Source organism: Pyxicephalus adspersus, chromosome 1 (genome assembly GCF_032062135.1).
Source record: "Pyxicephalus adspersus chromosome 1, UCB_Pads_2.0, whole genome shotgun sequence".
Lineage (NCBI taxonomy): Eukaryota > Metazoa > Chordata > Amphibia > Anura > Pyxicephalidae > Pyxicephalus > Pyxicephalus adspersus.
The window spans coordinates 165,459,716-165,482,167 of record NC_092858.1 but is presented as its reverse complement, the minus strand read 5'-3'; the positions used below and the strand labels follow the sequence as shown (position 1 = coordinate 165,482,167).

The following is a 22,452-nucleotide window of genomic DNA, read 5'->3' as shown; positions in this document are numbered from 1 at the left end:
TCCTCTGCCCCTGTACCCTCAACTGCAGGGGCCACACTATCTTCTGTCTCTGCACCCTCTACTTTGAGACTCACACACTCCTCTGTCCCTGCATCCTCGGCTGTTGGTGTAACACTCTCTTCTGCCCCTGTACCCCCCACTGCAGGTGTCACAATCTCTTCTGTACTCCCTATTGTTGGAGTCACACTCTCCTCCGTCCCTTTACTCTCTACTGTTGAGGTTTCACTCCCCTCTACCCCTGTACCCTCCACTGTAGGGGTCACACTCTCCTCTACCCCTGTACCCTCCACTGTAGGGGTCACAATCTCCTCTACCCCTGCACCCTCCCCTGCGGAAGGCTGTTCTACCACAGCCTCTAGTCCTTCACCCTCAGTTTCTGGTCCACTGACATTCAAATTTAGTGTGTCCCCTCCATTCAGCTGGCATGCACCTGTGCTACTGCTCTCTGCTATAACTTCTGCAGCTTGCCCTTTTACTGACTTCACTCCCTTTACCCCAGTCTGCTTTGCCAGTGCCAGTGGCTCACCTGCTGCTGCCTCTGCCATGCTTCACCTGTGCAGCTCTCAGTCTGGTTGTGTATGCAGTGGCCCAGCTGTCAGCCTCCCTTGGCTTCTTCTGTGACTATGGTGACCTGGATCAGTGCAGGATTAGTGCAGCTAGCACTGTGTTCACAAATCCTCTAAGTGTGCAGCTATGAGTGTCCCACAACCCAAGCCTCTCTCCGCCCTGCACCCTCCCACTGGCACCACAAGGCTCCTGGTCCCAAGAAGTATTACCTCTCACCTCTGCATTCTGCAGGTCACATTGCACTCTGCTAATTGTTCATTAAAGCTACACAGATGGAGAATGCACACTATGACATACCTAGTCGTCCAGTGACTCGGGACAAGAATTCAAATAGGGATCTTTTTGCTTTTGCCTTTGGGTCCATTCACTGCCTTTATTTCTCCACTGGGATAGAAAGGGACAGCATATCCAAAATTGTACAATTGTCAGTGAAAGTTTGCGGAATGGCACAGATGGGGACACAAGCAGCAAAAACAGTCAGAAAAGTTCTAAACTTTTCATCTGCACTCAGAACTAAACAATGGTATTGGCTGAAGTTTGAACTTTAGGGGCCCTTTGCAATTATGCATGCATTGCCACAAGGCACATTACTTTCATTAGCACCTTTCAGTGCAATTTATTCTGAATGGCACTCCAAATACATTAAAGCAAAGCAGCTTCAGCTCAATGTTCAATTTGTTGCAGCATACAACACACAGTGATGCACTATTGTGCATTGGGGTGTGCTGCGTTAGAAAAAATAGTGCAGGTCAGTTGTGGTGCATTGGAACAATGCAGATTCTTGGGAAAGTGAAAATGAGATCTAATGCCAGGAGTGAGGGAATTTATTATCATCCTGTATACTCTTTACCATTGCTGATTTCAGGTTTCATTAACCTATTAAAACAGTTGTATTTCTTTCAATGCACTTCTGAGATTTACTCACCTCCGCTTCTAAGCATAGCTCTGTGGAAGGAGATCTAATGCTTTAGGTGCAGTAAAGCCAACTGCAAGCTTTAAAAAAAAAAAACACAAGTTTAAAAATGCATCTGGGTGTCTTTTAGCCTGGAGGACTGAGAACACATTGTAAGTGCAGGGTGTTACAGACCTTGCAATCATGCTATTCCCCATCATCACATCTCCCTGCTATCACAACATACAGAACCCCATTCAGCTATTGATAGGCAAATAAAACATAAATATGCATGCATTAGAGTAACAAGGGGGAAAGATAACTAAGTTACTAATAAGTAACTAATGCATAAATCAGAGTTACTCATTATGTAATAATCAGTATATTACATTTGTTAAATGTAAAATTTTCACTGTAATCCAATTGTCCGTAAACAATATTCTGCTGCTGACTTGTACTGTAACCACTGAAACAAAAAGCCTGACATTTTTATGCTATTTGTTTTCTATAAAAAAAAAATAACATGGTATTGGCAAGTAAAATTTATTCAATTGGTGTTAAATTTCAAATTGTTTGTATGAAATGCTAACAAACCTTACTTCTCAAAGTGCAAGCATTACAGAGCTTTGTAGTGCATTGTGCTGCAGTGCATCCGCAAGACGTGTTTAGGATGCCAAGAGGAATGACACTGGCATTGGCAAACAAGCGCATCAATGCATGTCTTGTGTATTGCCTTGTGTTTCATTAATGACTTCCTCACTCATAACCTTCTCACATACACAACTGCTAGACTTTTCTAGAGCCACCCTGACTCTCTGGAATGGTCTTCCTCGTCCTATTCGGCTTGCTCCTACTTTCTCCTTATTTAAAAGAGCTCTCATAACCCATCTTTTCAAATTTGCCTACCCGTCTTCTTCTGTCTGCTAAACCCTCACTACTTCCCACCATTCCCTATCTCCCCTCCTATAGTGTGTTACTTCCCCCATGTCTTAGATTGTAAGCTCTTCAGGGCAGGGTCCTCTCCTCCTCCTGTGCCACTGTATTTGTCTGTCATTTGCAACCCCTATTTAATGTACAGCGCTGTGTGATATGTTGGGGCCATATAAATCCTGTTTATTATTATTATTATTATTATTATTATTATTATTAATAATAATCATAATAATAATAATAATAATTAATGAACATATTTATTTGCAGAACACAGACCCTGGATGGGTGGGTATGGGAAAAGGTAGGTGTTCCTTAAGTTTATTGGTTTATTGTGAGAAACCTTTTCATGTCTTTCTGCATCACCCTGCTTTTTGGCTCTTCACATGTAGTCAGGTAACAACCTAAAGCCACAAAGAAAGTGGGTGCTGAAAGTGGGAATGGGAGCAGGTTGTTATATAAAGCCCACTTTGTGTCTCTGACAGCAAGTTCCACTCTATTTGATGTGTGAATGTTGTGAAATACCCACTCAGTACCACCAACCCAATATATGTTATTTGGACTGATCAGCAAGCAATGCCCTCTAAACTAATCTAGGAACTAATGATAAACTTTGTAAATAAAATAGAACTTAGGCTCTCTATATACCACACCCCATGCTTTTGATACTTTTTTGACATTTTTCTTTCTAAGTCAAAGGTAATAAGCAAAGATGGGCAGTGATCAAAGTGGACCTCCCTTTGGACCTTATAATGTATATTATATATAATAAGACACCATGCAGCCTTAGTAAGGGCCCTTTCACACCCGCAGTGTGAAACCACTTAGGCACCCAGGAGTGGCAAACTGCACTATGGTTCCTATCGGCTCCCATTTATTCAAATAGGGGTGTATGGGACCATGGGTGAGCCATGAGCTCAATGTGGGTCTGAAATGGCCCTGAAAAGGTACAGGAGCGTTTTGTTCATACTTAAAGCAGCTAGGAGTACACACTCCCTTTACATTAGAAATATTTTGCACGATAAAAGATGTGCAAATACCAAAGTGCAGTCTGCAAGAATTATTAATACTTTGGATATCATTTAGGCTTTGGTCTATTGTTCTTCTAACCTATAAAACAGCATACACGGTATTAGCACAGGTACTCCTATACTTTTTTGCTGTCTGTCACTTTTGCACTCTGTTGGGATAACTTTCCATCCTCGCTATTCATTTTCTTCTAATGTGGGAAATTATCAGTGTATTCATGTAAAGATCACTTGACCCTGACCAATGGAATTATCACACTTATATTAAAAACTACAGAGAAGCTATTCTTATACAATGCAGTTTATTAGGAGAACGAGAACTGGTTACATACCAGACATTCTATAACTTAAGCACTTCATACCAATAAATCTACCCAATGTATGTACAAGACAAAAGATACTGATGCACATTTACATAACATTGTATTATTGATCCAATGTATGTCTCTGGTTGTACCTAAACATAAACCTATTGGCTTTAATCTTATGTATGGTGGAGCATTGAACGGTGGGAAATGTCTACCCTGGGTGTAGGCAATAAAGGGGGTCTGCATGCTATCTGGTTTTGGCTATTGAAGCCTTTCCCCTATTATCCACCAATGTAAGAAAGCCACTCTTTTACTGGCAGCAATGTAAGTGGTTTTCCACTAACATCTAAAGCAAGGGGGCCCTTTTTACAATGACCACTAATGTTTGCTTTTATTCCCATTGACTGCTAATGCAGATGACCCCAGTTGGAACACATCCCCATTTAAGTCAATGGAAATAGCTGGCCACTCATGGGCAGAGGAAAGCTCCATGTTGAATGCGGGTATCTTACTGGAAACCAGCGCAACACAAACATTACCACATGCAAACGCTTGCACAAAATAGTTTCTAAATACTTGCATACAGTTGAATGGAGAGTGTTTGAGTATACAGTAAAACGCTGCAATTTTCTGCAGGTGTGAAAGAGGCCTTAGGTCAAGGGTGTCAAAGCCAAATACACAGAGGGTCGAAATTGAAAACTTAGACCAAGTTGGGGGCCAAACTTGAAATTTATTGAAAAAATTGAGAAAGTTTACTACTTCATCCATAACTAACAAAAACAAACCCCTCTACACATACTTTAGGGTTGAAAAGACTAATTTCTATCTATCTATGCATGCTGTGTGTTGTTCATCCACTCACATCACAAGTTTGTCTGACACTAAATATTACAATATGCAATCTCTAATGGATTGAAACAAACACAATGCCCCTGGTAGGCAGGCACCATGTGATCATTGTCTAGGCTTTGTGTCACATGGTGGGTGTACAGAAATAATGTATTGCATGTATTGAAAATGATGACGTGAGGCGGGTGGGCCAGATGTAGTTTATTTTCGAAATTCTTTGGGTGGCCAAAAAAAAAGGACCTTGAGGGCCAGAGTTTGACACCCTATGTATACACGTTGGATGATTCTCATCTAATGCAAATGTTAGAGCCCATCTCGTACGAAATGTGTACAGAGGTCACCCGATGTCATTCGTGGATCCGTCCTGACAGACACTGAATGACAATAGAAGTGAAAGGAGGAGAGCACAGCAGGGTGCTGCTCACTCATTCCCTTCTCCATAGAACAGAATGGCACTGTGTGTACAGCACTTGTTCCTTCTTTCAGTATTTTGAGAAGAATGGAGTGAGTGGTTGAGTAGTCAACACCACTTAGTCCACAAAAATGCTAAATGTTATAACAGAAAATTAGGTGCATTTTTTACATTAACAGGTGGATTGAAAGGGTAAAAAATAGCGGAATAAACACATATTACAAAAATATATATTATAAGCAGCTTGGTAATGGTCCAACCACCGCCTGCTGATTGGGCAGTGAAGGAACATCGGCACACTGATGAGGTCAGCACTTTGCCTTTCTTGCATTCAAACCCAGCAAGTTCGGAGTTAGACTTTAATAATAAAGCTGTCATACTCCCATTAGTATACATGCCCATTCCCCACAACGCTTACTAGTGGGAAAACATTTCAACTACATAAAAAAAACAAAAAAAGACTAAATTAAAAAGTGAATTGGGTGTTGAGGCCTTCACATGAGAAGAAAGGGATTTCAGCGGGAACCCATAATCAGAGATTTCCTTTGTATTTAATTGTACATGTAAGAAATAAGTGTAAAGAGAACAGTGTTTAATCCATGTGTTTTTAATCCGGGCTCAGCACTTTGCTCCTCTGTAAAGTTTTGAAGTGGTTTGCAATTCTCTTGAGGTGAGCCGCAAGTGTTGAATGAAAGAAATCTCAAGGTCGGAGTTATCTGTATTTATTTTAAAAGTTACCAAACATCCAGTCCTGATTGCTGGGAGGGCAAAATGTTGCTTTAAAAGGGAAAGACCATTTCCAAACTTCTGATATGTACAAAAAACTAGCTGCTTAGGGGGGATTCCGCAGAATGTTCTATTCTATTCTAAGAAAAATCAAGGCTGCTTATGCCAATCTCTCCTAAAAATGCTTATTGTCTGGCTTTAAATCTTTCTATGTCACTAATATGGAGCTATGGAGCTTAGAAAGGAAGAGCGAGGTTATTTAGGTGCAAATTTTTATACTTGTTCCTTATACAATTATAGGGACCCCGTTCAGATTGTGCTTTATTGCAACACCTGGTAAAATTCCCACTTTATTGCAGTGGGTTAAGATGCCATTTATTTTAAATGCAGAACTAAACCTCTATACTTAAAAATTGCGATCAGGCAGGTATTTTATTGCAGAAGGAACAGGTGATGTCTCTTCTACAAATAAATAGCAAATGTGAAAGAAGGAGAAAGAAAGCCAGGCTTTATTTAAAAAAATGAAATTGTAATATTTTAAAACATACTGAACACCTTACAAAGGTCTCCTAGGTTAACCCTAAGCTAACATGGGTACACTGGTCTAATATTCATGGGGTAGTGATATTGTATTACATCAGGTAATGTTTTCAGTAATAAATGCGTTCCACCTCCTATTGGATGGCTGCCTGTAGATCACCACTATACCACAACAATACACCATTACGTGTATATTTTATTATACAGTATTTATATAGCACCATCCTATTACGCAGCGCTGTACAAAGTCCATAGTCATGTCACTAACTGTCCCTCAAAGGAGCTCATAATCTAATGTCCCTACTATAGTCATATGTCATTATTGTAGTCTAAGGTCCAATTTTTTTTAGTGGGAAGCCAATTAGCCTCACTGCATGTTTTTGGGAGGAAACCCATGCAGACACGGGGAGAACCTGCAAACTCCATGCAGATAATGTCCTGGCTGGGAATCAAACCTGTGACCTAGTGCTGCAATGGCCAGAGTGCTATCCCATGAGCCACCGTGCTGCTCATAAATACCTTGTACCTTTCAAAGATCAGCAAACCTGCACCTAATATCAAGCAACACGACAATTGTTCTTATTGAGCAACAAATCTCTGGTTGCTCCAACATCAATCACCAAGAACTAAAACCTTGGCCCCCAACTAGAACATCCATATTGTATGGATTGATGCCATTATCACCAGATCAGACTAACTACTACCACTCATTTGTATTGAAGGAATCTCTGCTCTACCAATAACCTACGTGCCAGCCACAATATGTCCAAATTGATACTGCTTTTATAATCAGGGTACCTCTAAGTAATATTCTTACATCAGATGTTGATGTTGTGTTAAAAAATCTCAGCAACATCACCAAGTCTCCCAAAACCCCTGAGGAAGCCCTGCGGGGCGAAACGCGTTGGGTGGGAAACGTATTTATTACTGAAAACATTACCTGATGTAATACAATATCACTACTCCATGATTATTAGACCAGTGTGCCCATGTTAGCCTAGGGTTAACCTAGAAGACTTTGTTAAGTGTTCAATATGTTTTAAAATAATAAAATTTAGTTTTTTTTTAAATAATCCTGCCCTTCAAAAGCCTGGCTTTCTTTCTCCTTCTTTCACATTTGCCATTTAAACTTCAGGCTGGGGAACTAGGTAAAAGCCCGATTTCTCTGTTTTTCCTCTTGGGTCATCCTTCTAGGTGGAACACATCCTTATACTACAAATAAATACCCTTACCTGCTTTTTTGCAAATATTTAAATACATTCACCTGTGCCGGTTTCATTACGGGCACCGCCATTTTTTTCTTCTCCTCTTCCTAGTTCCAATCTTCAGCCACCTTCATTGGCTGGGCCTGGATGGTGTAACTTCTGCCCATGCGCATGGGAGTTCATTAAGTTCTGGCAGTTCTAGGGGATGCTAGGACACCCAGCAGGCTGCCTGGATGCACAGCTCAGCATTTTTTACTTATTAAAGACAGCAATTAGGTAATTAAGTATGATTTATTACATTGCCTGTTCTTTCTGCAATAATTAACCTTTCTGATCACAATTTTCTTGCAGATCTTTAATTCTGCTTTAATACAATGTTATATAAGTGGGCATGCAATTCCACTGCAGCATACTGCAATCCACAAAAGGGGGTGAAGCATGGTGACCGAGAGACAACTAAAGGATTCACATTGGAGATCTATGGGAGCATGGGTAATGCTGTCATCCTGCAGCGTTTCAAGCTGTTGATGGCCAACTTCGTCCTATCCATGCCCAAACCAAATACAAACACACTAAATTTGTCATCGCACTATTAGTCACTGTTACATATAAAAAGGTTTTGTTTTTGCCACTTTTAACTGGCGTGGTTCTTGCGGAAACTGGATGGTAATATCATTTTGATGCCAAGCTGTGTTGTCTCCAAGGCAGACAATGAGAGAACAATCAACTCAGAGAGATTCTAACCATTCTTTGTATCCAAAAAAAAATCTTGGCTTTAGGGACACCTGAATATATATACAATAGACATTGTGCTAACATATATACTGAATTTTGTGTGCCTTTTCCCAGCCCCATCACACTACTGTTCATTCTTTGCAAAGATTGCCCCAGTATAGGATTTTATTGTGTATTACGGATAAAATGGGAATAAGAAAACCATTGAAATGAGTTTAGTATAATTTAATTTGGGTGCACACATGCTCACATGCAAATATAACACATATAGTGATCACAGTTCTTGCCTGATGTCATCTTCATCTTCTTTAGTTAAGGCATCCCCTATGGTCAGCATTTTCTGGAATGGGATTTCAGCTCAGAAATACCACGTTCATGTAAATCCTGGTTAGTTACTTAGGTACTGGTTGTTTCGGACATACATCGCTCCTGAAGCTTTTAACCTTGTTTGTTCCTCTAAGGGAGAGGAGTTGGAGGAAATGCTTCCTCCTGCCTGCAGAATACTGATAGTATCATCTCATCAAAGTCACTAACTGGAGCTCAAGGACAGCTCTCTAGATATAAAAGGTGCATTAAAAATATTGTGATATGCTAGGAATCTAATCATGCAGACTTGTAGAGTTACATAAAGTTGAACTTTAAAACTGAACTCCAAAAAACAAATTTGTTTGTTCTCCCTCCTCTATCACATGCAGGATATAATACTTATTTTTTCCAGAAATAATAGTGAGTAATACTTACCTTATTCCACAATCTCATCAATGGTTAATTATTATTATTATTATTATTAAACAGGATTTATATAGCGCCAACATATTACGCAGCGCTGTACATTAAATAGGGATTGCAAATGACAGACTAATACAGACAGTGATACAGGAGGAGAGGACCCTGCCCCGAAGAGCTTACAATCTAGTAGTAGTAATTAACCTCTAGTGCCCCGGGGATCGCACAGTCTTCTCAATGAATGCAGCCACAGCTGCAATCATTGAGAAGATGCCCAGCACAGGAGAACCTCCTGACATTGTAATATAAGTATCTCTTACAAATGATACATTTGTATGTGTAACAAATTACAGATTAATTAACCTTTAGTGCCCCGGGGATCACAAACAAGAGGATTCCCAGTGCTACGGTAATTATATTTCCTACTCCGATGGTTTCACAACATCGGTTCGCCAAAATTTCGCGGAACCATTGGAAGTTCAAGAAAACTTTCGCGAGAATGCCAGAGGCATTTTCACTCATCCCTAGCCAGGAATCTAGGACAAGCAGTCACTGCAAGATAGACATGGGTAGTTTGGACTATATCTAGGCAATAAAAGGAAATGTTCTGGTAAACTAGCATTAGGACAGCAAAAATAGGATACATGATGAGGTGAAGAAGCCAATAGTAACTCCAGAAAGAAGAAGTCCTATAAATTCCTATAAAACAAGACAATTACTGTAAAACGTCAAGGCATCCAGTTCAGTTACCTGATGGTCAAGAAAAGTCATTTTGTGGGCCAAGACAAAAAGGAGGCTTTTGAAAGTACCAGGTTCATGCCAAGAGGACAGAAAGGAATTGAAAGAGGAAGCATCATGGATCTGAATAAGAGTTAGATAGAGGACATTGGGGGACAGTCAACGCAAGGACCTGAACCTTGATAATACAAATGGCGACCCACAACCAGCTGCAAAAAGAAGACAATTCATCCCTGTGGGAACTTCCTAAAAAGCCTGTGGATTTACACTATTTAAATTACATCTTCAAAATTCAGAAAGTTGACTTTTACACTTTAGCATCAAAGAGATAGCAGATTCTATGGCGCACCAGTCTTCATTTATATGTTAATAGGACTATAAAATTGTTTAAAATTTTCAGGTGTTGTTGTTAAGTTCCATCTGGCCCAATGAGGTGTTTCAAAGGTGGAAGTAAAAGGGTAAAGACAACAGCTTACAAGCTCAGTCTAACCTGATTTTCTATAGAGGGCCCCTTAGAAGTTCCTAAAAATAAAATAAAAATCTTTGAATATACAACCAGCTTCCATGGTCACCATTTCTGATTACCCACTTTCACCATTGTTTTTTTATCCAAAACCTACCAACAGCACAGTGTCCAGGTAAGCCTTCTATAAAAGTAACGGGTAGATTTATAGTTTCTTTTAACATTTGTCAATGGTGACTTTAAGGAAAAGATGCCATTTGTTTTACTTGTCTTTACTATTCACACAACTTACCCTTAAAGAAAATTTCTAGGGACCTAATGTTCAATGGCACCCAATGTCTCACATTACATGGGAATGCTCTACAGTGCTTTGTGGTGAGCTGCGTCAGAAAAAAATGCACGCCCAATTTTTGGTGTGTGTGTGATACAAATGTTTAGTAAAAAAATAGCAATATGTGATGTCTTAAAATAAAGTGCCCTGGAAACTACTATGCACCCTAAATTATTAATAGGCAACGATAAAGAAACCCTAACTCATTAAATAATTAGTATTAGTTAACAGTAAATGTTGCCCCCATACTTATTAAACTAGCATTCACTGTGATCCTTAAAGTATATTGGGGCATTGTATTTTGCATACAAGCATCTTCAATCAATATTTGTTATTATTAATAATAAACAGTATTTATATAGCGCCATCATATTACCCAGTGCTGTGCATTAAATAGGGGTTGCAAATGACAGTCAGATACAGTGACAAAGGGGGAGGCGAGGACCTTGCCCAGAAGGGCTTACAATCTAAGAAGTGGGGGAAGTAGCGCACACTAGGAAGGGGGATACTCATAGGCAAGCATAGATTCTAGGTGCATGTATGCATGCCTATGAGCATGCACTGTGGGATTTTTGGTTTTATTTTTGTTATGTGTGAGCACCTTTATTCTTACTTATTACCCTCTTTAGTCAAATGGTTAAGGAATAGCTGACTGCCTCCAGGTAAGCCTGGTTTTCATTTATTGCTACAACAGTATGTAAAAAAATACACTTTACAAAAGCAACTGTAGAGGGCAGTGTTGCTTCACATATATTTGCTTCATTTTATATTCTAAGTATTTTGAAACAGTTATGTGTTTTAGTTTTTTTTTTTTCTTTTATTAAGTAGGTTTGTTATTTTTTTAATTTAACAAGCATTAACTCCCACGGGTACTCTGTATAACAGGCTTATGGTGATGTGCATAATTAGACAATTTTACCAAACAGGAGCTAATGATTAATAAGCTAATAGGTAAATGTAGGTTAAAATACAGTCATTAAACAAAACAGAAATCATCTGTTCAACAGGAATAAAATGGTATGAGAAAAAAACATGCGTCATCGTTTTTCAACCAGGGTTTTTCCAGAGGTTGCTAGGGGTTCCTTGAGAAAGAAGCAGTTTAGACCTTTCAGGTCAGTTTAACTGACACCAATGATCATTTTGAATATCTCTAAGGCAGACATTCTTCCCACTGGCCAGCAATATAGGAGGCATTCTTCTCACTGACCACCCAACTAATGTACTCTGAGCTGTGATACAGTAATTATAGAAGGGGATCCCCAAGACTTGAAAGTTGTTTCATGGGACTCCCCCATGCTAAAATAGTCGAAAAATGCTGCTCTAATAAGAAATTGTGATCGCTGAAGACTTTGCACTAAGTCTTTGTACCAAAGTCTATCACAAGGCACAGGGTGGTCTTTTTACATCAACAAGGTCACCTACAGGTAGAAATTTTTGTAAAAGAGCACATTGTATTCCTTAAAACACAATTAAACTAAAACTGTGATCAGGCATACCAAGAACATAAAATAATGGCACCATTAGTTCAGTTTTGGGGAAACCAGTGGGACTTTGGCACACTCATGGACAGGCAAAAGATATCCAGTGAGAAGAGGTCCTCATTGAAGACTTGTGGCCTGAAAACCAAACCTAAAACATGGAAACAAGTCATAGTAACTTATCTATACATGAAAACACAAGAACCAGTGTGCACATAACTGGCAACACGTGCTCTGCACTGTTGAGTCCAAATTTCAAATACAGTTAGGTCCATAAATATTTGGACAGAGACAACTTTTTTCTAATTTTGGTTCTGTACATTACCACAATTCATTTTAAATAACTCAGATGCAGTTGAACTGCAGACTTTCAGCTTTATTTCAGTGGGTTGAACAAAAAGATTGCATAAAATGTGAAGAACTAAAGACTTTTTTTTAAACAATCACATCATTTCAGGGGCTCAAAATGTAATTGTACAATTGGCTCAAAGGCTATTTCATGGGCTGGTGTGGGCAATTCCTTCGTTATGTCATTATCAATTAAGCAGATAAAAGGCCTGGAGTTGATTGGGGGGGGTGCTTATATGTGGAAGCCTTCCTTAAGCCGCAAAAACAGAAAAAACTCACCCGAGAAATTGCTACAAAATTAGGAGTGACAAAATCTTTTGGTACATTATGAGAAAGAAACAAAGCACTGGTGAACTCAGCAATAAAAAAAAGTCCACGGAAGACAACAGTGGTGGATGATGGCAGAATCATTTCCATGGTAAAGAGAAATCCCTTCACAACACCCAACCAAGTGAACAACACTCTCCAGGAAGTAGGCGTATCGATATCCAAGTCTACCATAAAGAGAAGACTGCATGAAATACAGAGGGTGCACTGCAAGGTACAAGCCACTCATGAGCCTCAAGAATAGAAAGGCTAGATTGGACTTTGTTTAAAAACATCTAAAAAAGCCAGCACAGTTCTGGAAAAACATTCTTTGGACAGATAAAACCAAGATCAACCTTTACCAGAATGATGGCAAGAAAAAAGTATGGAGAAGGCGTGGAAGAGCTCATGATCCAAAGCATAGCACATCATCTGTAAAACATGGCGGAGGCAGTGTGATGGCCTGGGCGTGCATGGCTGCCATGGCATTGGGACACTAGTGTTTATCCATGATGTGACACAGGACAGAAGCAGCTGAATGAATTCTGAGGTGTTCAGAGACATACTGTCTGCTCAAATCCAGCTAAATGCAGTCACATTGATTGGGAGGCATTTCATAATACAGATGGACAATGACCCAAAACATACAGCTAAAGCAACCCAGGAGGCTTTAGTTCCTCACATTTTTATGCAATCTTTTTGTTTAACCAACTGAATTAAAGCTGAAAGTCTGCAGTTCAATTGCATCTGATTTGTTTCATTTAAAATTAATTGTGGTAATGTACAGAACCAAAATTAGAAAAAAAGTTGTCTCTATCCAAATATTTATGGACCTAACTGTATGTGTATGTAATAGAAAGCTTGGTTTTCCATGGAGACCTGAACAAAAGGATTATTACCTGCAGGCACAAAATGAGGCATGGTGGAGGCTTCTGGCTGGTTGGGGGGTTATTTTTTTTACAACTAGTTTGCCATTTGTATGTCTGCAGTTTCCAGAGTTCAATAAATAAGGCAGAAGGAGGGGAAAAAGTCTCAAAAATGAACTCATCCCACAATAGTGCATTTTTTTTTAACTTTATCAGCATGTATTAAATTATAAAAGTCCTTTGGGACTGGTTACAGGTAGTCCCAGGGTTACATACGAGATAGGGACTGTAGGTTTGTTCTTAAGTTGAATTTGTATGTAAGTCAAAACATGTACATTATTTTAATAAATGCAATTAGGACAGATGTTTGTCTCAACATATTATTAGGCAGTGTGGTGTCAGTTACTGTATTAAATTCTCTCTGTCAGTTAATCAAACAACACAAACAAAGCAAAAAAGAAAAACTTTATGGAGCCTAGGCGTTCACTCATTTCTGGAGCAAGCTTTGCTTTGATATGCAAAAAGAAACAACTGCAGAGGTTGCAAACCACCCCCTCCACCCATCAAGCCTTGGTCCTGCACATGAGCAAGCAGGAAAGCTCTGTTCGCATCTAGGAGTCCTCCGTATGTCGGATGTCCTTAACTCAGAGACTACCTGTATAAAACCATTTAGGTGTATGCAAACCCTAACAATCACCTTATAATTTAATAAATATACAATTGAAAGCATTTTGTTACAGTATATCCAACTGGTACTGTTCCCTTGGTTCTTCTAGAAAGCTGATAATCTCCTCAGCTATTTGCTGTTGCTGATTGTTATCAGTTACATTGTTCTCAGCTAGGGCTACAAAACCACTCTCCTCTGTTATGGAAAAAGGAGCAGAGTTCTGTAGTTCTTTCTCTTGTTCTGATACAATATGGTGAATGAGCATTGCCATCCTAAAAACAGTAAATGTGTTTGTAGCAGGAACATAGGGTGAAAATAAATGAATGCAGCCACACATCTAAGGACTACTAAGCTGTAAAGCATTACATTTTTGTCCTTGGGTTTAACTCTTCTTTGCTTCTGATTCTGATAAATTTCAGATCTGAAAAAATGAACAACAAAATTTGTACAGCAAGTTTTATAAATCTTGTAAAAATTGTATAAATGTTTTACAAAACCTTTTACAAAATATACAGAACAATTACAGTAATAATTTATTAGTTCTCAGTCTTTACAATTCTTCTGCAATCCTTTCATCCCAAAACAGCGTGAGAAAGATACAAAACCAAAATCTGAAATCCACCTGCAAAGAATATAAAATAAATGAGTGTTATGTCCCAGCATCACATATGTACTAGGTTAATATAAAATACATGCATATCATACATGAGGGAATTGGAAGTTACAAAAAAACCTTTTGGCTCTATGCCCCTAAAAGAGGGTGTGAATGTGTTTGGGGGTTCATTGGATGACGTTGACTGTCTGGGGGCAGATGGGTTATGCATGGACATGCACTTGATCCTTGAAATCTGTGGGAACCTTTTAACTACTCATGAGCATTTGATTATTGTCAGACATGAATGCACAATTGCACAAACCTTTCTGAGAGCAATAAAAAGTGACAGAAAATCCTATTAATATGTGGGAGGTGGAAAGGTGCTCTGTCCCAAAAGTGCCATCTCCAGTGCAGCTACCCCATATTTCCTTTACAGCCCTGTACATTATAGTGCCCCCTACAGCCATTACCAGTGCTTCTACAATGCCCAGGGCAGGCTACAAATGATCTGTTATCCCACTTTGCCTCTTGAAAAGCCACTAAACCCTCCAAAGTGCACCATAAGTCCTCTGCAGAACTTTTAACCCCCTAAACTTCCATCAGCTCCGTCACAGAGCTCCCAAAAGTAATCTTTAACCTGTTGCAGAATACCAGTCCCCGAAGAGACTCCATAGTGTACCTATTTCCCAAGAGTGCCCCCAGTCTGTCACAGACCCCTTCAGCCTAAATATTTTCCTTCCAACTGATAATAACATCATATTGTCATAACAATTGACACTGAGGTCTCCTGCTCACTTACCACCAACTTTGGAGTATATGGGAGTATTTTGTCCTCCTAATGACCACTGACACAAGCTCAGACCTGTGTTGGGAGAGCAGGGGGGTTGTGGTATCATGATGGCCACCTGGGGGAAGTTTCCCCTTTGAGTGACATACAGGTAGGGGTGTAGTGGGGCAGGCACGTTCACATACCAATGATGCGCATGATTGCTCGCCATGGATAGTACCGTGCCCCTCCTTTTTTTATGACTACAGCCTTGTTGGGGAGAACACCGGGTGCACTTCTGGCTACTGGATTGATAGGCGCATATCCACGTAAACAGACGCATAAGCATGCTTTGCACATATCAATGCAAAATGTCTTCATTCTGGGTGGGGTATTGAATTTTAGGTCCCAAAAAGCCAATATTGCTGTTTAGAAGTCTAGTAGGAAGGTATCCTAAAAAAGGCTGAGATACACAAATGTTTTCTTGCTGCCCAGGGTCCAAAATCAGAAAGAAGCCAGGATCAAGGGCAGCAAAAAAAAATGCTCATTCCAGCCTTGTCCAGGAGACCTTCCTGCTAGACTCCTAAGCAGCAATAAATGCTTTTTGGGGACCAACAACTTCAAAACACCACCCAAAATAAAGACAAGTTGCATGAATATGTGTACCTTTAAGAGGCTGGTTTATAAAACTCGGCTTCTTACCTCTAATCTTCTTTTTTATAATTTTCATCTTTCTCTGCTTCCTCGGCTAGACGTTTCAGTTTTTCTTCCTGCTCCCGCTTTAGCTTCGCTTCAATCCTTTTACTTTGGTATATCTTGGCGCCGGCGAAGGCCAAACACAACAGCATGGTCTTTGCTGCTAAAATGTACATCAACAGTGGAAAATTGTCCAGGGCCTAAAATACCAAAACACCATTACAAATCAGACCATAGTTGCTAGGATACGATCAGAATATTAACCCATGCTTTGTTTATGTTTTTTTATATATATATATATATATATATATATATATATATATATATATATATATTGCAAAAATTAAGCTATAATTGCTGGATTAATTGTGCTATTAGTGTTCTCACACAACAAAGCGCATTCATTAGTGCATGACAACGCATGCTTGCTTGTAAACATGTGCAACAACCAACAACGTATTGTTAAAACGTCCTGCTATTTTTTTGACATTTAAGTTTTATACTACTTTTTATTCTTATAGTCCTAAAAAACATGCTTTACAATATTTTTTGAAGCAATGGGACATAGGGCAAATAGCCTGTTCTTGTGCTGGGCTGATGGTGTGACTGGGCCCAAAGTTTGCCTGTAGTTTTCATTCACATTCTTGCATGCTTTTATTATGAATTAACTAAGAAAAATCAAATAAAATTATACTAAATAGCATTTTTTTTTTAAACATCCAGCATTGCAATGGTAAAACAACAGTATTTTTTCACTAGAGGGCGATCTATTTTCATATCTATGTGTCTCTATATCAGGAGCCATTTTTCCTGAGCTTTCTGTTTGCTTTTCACCAAGTTTGGTCGTCATAAAAATGGCTGCCGGGTCAGAGCTTATTGCGCTATGTTGCGGACACGTTAATGAACAGTAGCTAGCAGCCTTTTCGATGTGTTTGGGGTCTGTGTCTGGGAGAAAAGCTGCAGGATGGCCCCTTTGTAATCATTATTACTTCCATGGAAGGGACAAGATGGAGATTTGCTGAGCTGAGACTGCTGGATCTTTCCTCATTTATATCTGACAGTCCTCCTGTTATATATCAGCCTGGCAGGGACTGGCTCACCCCAGGAGGGGTATCTGGGGTATTGTGTTTATAATGGACTTTAATAACACGACCCAGCTACTGCAGCTTCATCACTATCATCTCCCCTCTGAGGAGCCATTGCTCCCACTGTCCTGTGATCACCATTCTCTGTAGGTGCATGCTGTGCTGTGTCCATGCTGTGCTCCTGCATATCTGCAGAGGAAGATCTGTGTGAGATTGTCGGTGTCTCTACAATCTGCGGTTATCCAATGTCTGCACTCACCTTCCAAATGATCTCCATCATCCTAGATTGTCGCTGAGACTGCAAAATTCTCTGTACTGAGCACAGGTATAGATGAGCTGTATGGATATCCTCAGCCTGGAAGAGCCGCAGTTAGGAGCTCAGTGCCTTCTGGAAGTTTCAGGCCTCCTCTGAAGATTGACAGCGGCCAGATGCTTTTAGATGTCACCCTATATGTTGTGGTGTTCTAAAGATCAGTCGCCAAATCAACTAAGACAAAAATAGCAACAGAAGTACGTTGTGTGATTTACAAACCAAAACAATACTACGTGTCCAAAAAGTTTCAGTATTTATATACCCGTCCTAATTTGTGTTATATTATTCAAAAATGTTTACACATTACTATGTAAAATTCTCATATATTGGGGTTCTGAGGATCTTTAATATTTTGTATCTGTTAGAAAATAACTTATTGGGCTTTGTTGCTTTTCAAGTTGCAGTGATTTTAAAAAGCATTTAATGAAAACTTTTTGGGTAAATTTTAAAATTGCTAACCCTGTTTTTGTGTCCCAAGATGTCCACGGACCACGAGATACAGTTCTGGTTGCTGGTTCTGGGTTACGTCGTGAACAAAAGAAGGAAACGTAGACGGGAGACGGTGAGGAATTACTGGGTGCACCCGCTGACCAGCCAGAGGTTTTCCAAGGGACAGTTTCACCTCCGCTATGGCGACCTGCGAAAATGTCCCAAGAGGTTCTTCAATTACTTCAAAATGTCTATCGGAACGTTTGATGAGCTGCTTGAGTACCTGAGACCGGCCCTCATAAGGAGCGACACGCAGATGAGACTGGCCATATCCCCCGAAGAGCGGCTCTGCGTCACTATAAAGTATGTTGGTCGATGTTGAAAATAGAACTATTTGAGATGCAATGAGTACTAAATCTGATTTGTTTTATAGCAAACCTTTGCTTTATCTGTTTATCTATATCCACCGCTCACAGTATTAGTGTTGTGGTCAGTGGGAAGAGTTTCTCTCACATTGCTGGCCAGTGGGAAGAATGTCCCCCTTACAGATATCCAAAAAGATAATTGGTGTCACTTAAACTGACCTAATTGCTCAAAAAATGCTAGCAACCTCTGGGGGAACCCTGGTTAAAAAAACATTGGTCTAGAAAAAGTTTGCTTAAATCTTCCACCCCTCCCCAACTTATATTACCCTAACCAATCAGCACTTTTGCAGGAGAGTCCTCCTTCAAAACTTCAGCAAGTCATAACATCCAATATATTCATCTGTTAAAACCTTAAATAAAGTGCACCTGTTGCTTTGCCCTATCTTTTTTTTTTTTGCTGTCTAAATTCTCATTTGAGCTCTCAAATTACTTTCTGCTACAATGACAATGTTGTCACTATGACAGAAAGTGAGGATAAAAGGGATCATGGAGTAGAATAACCTGACAGGTGCACTTTAGTCAGCCCATGGTCACAAGATATAATATATATATTAGGATGCAGATGAAAACGTAAATGACATTTGAGGACCCAGAGCAAAACGAAAGACCATTCTAAAGGTATATAACTGTACATTTTGAGACCACATTAAACCTTTCCTATCTATTACAGTAATGTAGTCAGGCTTCATATACAGTCCAGTGTTCTCCCCAGACCCTTTTAGCTGGGCGCTCCACCCGGCACTTTTCAGTTACCACCCGGCTGTTTTTGTGTGGTTACTGAAATGTTTAGTCACAATAGAGGGGCACTGGACAGTTGGGGCATATTACAAAGGCGATGGAAAAATGGAGCATACTAACAAGTTGGGTATTAGGATGGAGTGGGGGAAAGCTGATAAAGTTATGGGGTCCCTTACTATGGTAGCAACAACTAGGAACACTAAATTTTTCATGTGATGCCCCACAAACTTTTCACCATCCAGCTGAAAAAGAATATAGGTATAGATATGTTTCATTTTTCAATTTATTCTAGGTGCTGTGACCAGAATTATAATACTTTGTTGGTAGTGTGCCAGAGTTTTAGGAAATACAATTATTTGTGTATTTAGTTGTTTGCCTGGAGTTCAGCTTGAACTACTGTAGATGTATTTTCTTTAATTAATGTTTATTGCCTTTTTTAACTTTTCACAGGTACCTGGCCACCGGACACAGTTTCACCTCCCTGCATTTCCGATTTCTGATTGGTAAAGCCACCATTAGATTAATCGTACGGGAGACCTGCAAAGCCATATGTGACACTCTGTTTAATATTTTTATGCCAGAACCGACCAAGGAGAAATGGCTGCAAATAGCTGAAGATTTCTATGCCACTACCAGCTTCCCAAACTGTGTTGGAGCTCTTGATGCCAAAGACATTCGAATGAAAATGCCCCCGAATAGCGGGAAGAAACACTGGGATTCCAGTAAACATTCCCTTGTATTGCTGGCATTAGTAGACAGTAGGTACAATTTTATCACAATAGATGTGGGTCCCTACGGATCCACTGGCTGCTGTAGTATTTTTAAGAAGTCTACTTTGGGTCGCAAGCTGAAAGAAGCCAAAATGAACTTGCCGGAATACAAACCTCTGCCCGGGTCAAGTGGTGAGCCCATGCCATACGTCTTTGTTGCCGATGAAGCTTTTGGACTTTCAGAGACTATCTTAAGACCGTACCCCACCAGGAACATAACTCCCATCCGCAAAATCTTCAATTACAGGCTGATCCGTGCTAGAAGGATGATAGATGGAGCCTTTGGAATCTTGGCCAGTAAATGGCGGGTCTTCTATGCTCCCATTCAGTTAGAAGCCAACTTTGTGGAGGACATCATAAAGGCTGCCTGTGTTCTGCATAACGTGGTGCTTTTAAGGGATGGTTTTGTGTTTGAGCACATCCTTAGTAATCCATTGCATGATGTGTCATGGAGCACCGTCCGAGGGCCTGCTAGTGGCATGCTGGTCAGAAACACCTTTGCAGACCATTTCATGTCCCCTCAGGGAGAAATACCCTTTCAGTATGAAAAGGTTTAAAAGGACAAAAGTCACCATGTTCATGACTTACTTGGTTGATTAAGTGACATTTAATAGAAGGTTCTCTTGTAAATAATTAAATATGTTCCTAGATTGTAAGCTCTTCAGGGCAGGTTCCTCTCCTCCTCTTCTGTCACTGTCTGTCATTTGTAACCCCTATTCAATGTACAGGATGTACAATCCTTTTGTAATAATTATAATATTTCACTGTCCTCAATTTGGTATCACCCTTAGGCAAGCTATATGAGTTGGTCTTTAGGAAAAGAGCTGCCATAGATACTTGTTAATTTTCACAGGTTTGAAAGTCACATTTTATTTGCCTGAAGTTCCTATAACTCGGATGTCCAGTGCTAATTTCACCATCCAGATACATCCATTATTTATGGATCATGCCAACAACAACTTTAAGCAATATAACATAGTTAGACTGTCTCTGGAAGAAGGATTTAGCTGTAGGCAACAGAAGAAGGATGAAAGCTGTTACTGCTGACTTTCTGTCTGGCAAAAAAAATTCTGATGTTCATTCATTGTGCCTGATTTATTAAAGTTCTCCAAGGCTGCAGAGGATACACTCTCATCGGTGAAGTTGGGTGATCCAGCAAACCTGCATTAGATCTGGCCCAGAATTGAAAACATTTGCTAACTAATATTAAATTACTTTTTTGCTAGATCACCCAACTACACTGATGAAAGTGTATCCTCTGCAACCTTGGAGAGCTTTAATAAATCAGGCCCGATGCCTTCAGTTTCAGTGCTTCCTAAACCAAAACAAGTAAAGAGATAGGAAGGATGTCATGCTGACTTTACTTGCTGGTGGTTTGTTCCAGACAGTGTTTCACATCATTACACAAGCCCCTTGTGCACAACTTGCAGCAATGTTGCCGTCCCTGTGGCCCCCGCAGACAGAAGTCTGTGCTATTCATCTTATTTTACATTCTTCATACGTTTTTTTTTCTGATCTTTTATCATGTCACATGCATGTTTTTGTTAAATATTCAAGTTGTATATGGGGTTTAAAAACACCTGACCTGTAGCAGTGTCATGTAACGTCTACATCCTGAAACATTTTTCCAATCTCCAGCAACTTCTATTGTGCCTCTGCAGTCTCTGACTATCTTCTGCACAATGTCACAGCACAGTGGCTTAGTGGTTAGCACTCTGGCCTTTGCAGCGCCAGGTCTCAGCTTTGAATCTCGGCCAGGACTCTATCTGCATGGAGTTTGCAGGTTATCCCAGTGTTGGCATGTGTTTTCACCGGGTTGTCCGGTTTTCTCCCACATTCTAAAAACATGCAGTTAGGATAGTTGGCTTCCCCCTTAGACTGTATTAAAGTCATATGACTATGGTAGGGACATTAGATTGTGATCCCCTTTGAAGGACAGTTAGTGACATGACTATGTAACTCCATATTATGTCCTCGCTATATAAATACTGTGTAATAATAAAAATAAAATTTGCAGTCTCTGATCACCACCTGTAATATGTTTAAAGTAATCTCTGACAGCTCTTTTTGTAGCATCACATTTACAACATTTTATGTGCTTTATTAATCCCAGGCTGACTAAATGAAGCAAGTTGACCACCACAAGCAGTACCCTGTTTTCTCTATAATTCTTCCTAAAAATAACTGCACATTCAGTTCATTAAAATGTATATCAGCATTGTGAGATCACCACCTCTAACTGCTGGTTCCACCAGAATTGACATGAGATTTAGTTATGCCATTTTGGATCTGCTCACTGTTCTTGCTGGAGGAAAGGCTGTATTTGTAGGGCCTGGATTGCAAGGAACTTGGTTCTTCTGCTTTATCCATTATGCAGATCTGTCTTTCTTTTACAACTTTTGTGGTGATTACCCCATTAGTATTTGCAGAAGCCAAGTAATATTCCCTACCCAACAGGTAGGCTGTCTTGGTGTCACATTTGATTCTGCACTTTTCACTCTCCACCTCTTGAGCATTTTT

General features: G+C 39.8%; 2 protein-coding genes across 3 annotated transcripts; one reads left to right on the top strand and one right to left on the bottom strand.

Annotated features, from left to right (window-relative positions):
- Nucleotides 1-13,896: 13,896 nt before the first annotated feature.
- SMIM11 (small integral membrane protein 11) lies at nt 13,897-17,657 on the bottom strand. The gene is made up of 3 exons (XM_072398268.1): nt 17,517-17,657; nt 16,179-16,372; nt 13,897-14,737 (listed from the first exon to the last, which is right to left on the bottom strand). Exons 1-2 carry the CDS (start codon nt 17,535-17,537, stop codon nt 16,181-16,183), a joined length of 213 nt encoding a protein of 70 aa, XP_072254369.1. The 5' UTR covers nt 17,538-17,657; the 3' UTR covers nt 13,897-14,737; nt 16,179-16,180.
- LOC140321549 (uncharacterized) lies at nt 17,092-21,959 on the top strand. 2 transcript variants are annotated; one of them, XM_072398267.1, is made up of 3 exons: nt 17,092-17,582; nt 18,049-18,362; nt 19,613-21,959. In XM_072398267.1, exons 2-3 carry the CDS (start codon nt 18,049-18,051, stop codon nt 20,487-20,489), a joined length of 1,191 nt encoding a protein of 396 aa, XP_072254368.1. In that variant the 5' UTR covers nt 17,092-17,582; the 3' UTR covers nt 20,490-21,959. The 2 variants fall into 2 exon arrangements, with proteins under 2 accessions (XP_072254368.1, XP_072254366.1); XM_072398265.1 differs by lacking the exon at nt 17,092-17,582 and adding an exon at nt 17,627-17,767.
- The last annotated feature ends 493 nt before the right edge of the window (nt 21,960-22,452 follow it).

What these genes read in the sequence shown, in the direction of transcription:
- SMIM11 (XM_072398268.1), bottom strand. Translation starts at nt 17,537, where the DNA reads ATGATGGAGATCATTTGGAAG. An exon ending in TGATGGAGATCATTTGGAAG is followed by an intron (nt 16,373 to 17,516) that starts GTGAGTGCAGAC and finishes TTGGTATTTTAG; the next exon opens with GCCCTGGACAATTTTCCACT.
- LOC140321549 (XM_072398267.1), top strand. Translation starts at nt 18,049, where the DNA reads ATGTCCACGGACCACGAGATACAGTTCTGGTTGCTGGTTCTGGGTTAC. An exon ending in CGGCTCTGCGTCACTATAAA is followed by an intron (nt 18,363 to 19,612) that starts GTATGTTGGTCG and finishes AACTTTTCACAG; the next exon opens with GTACCTGGCCACCGGACACA.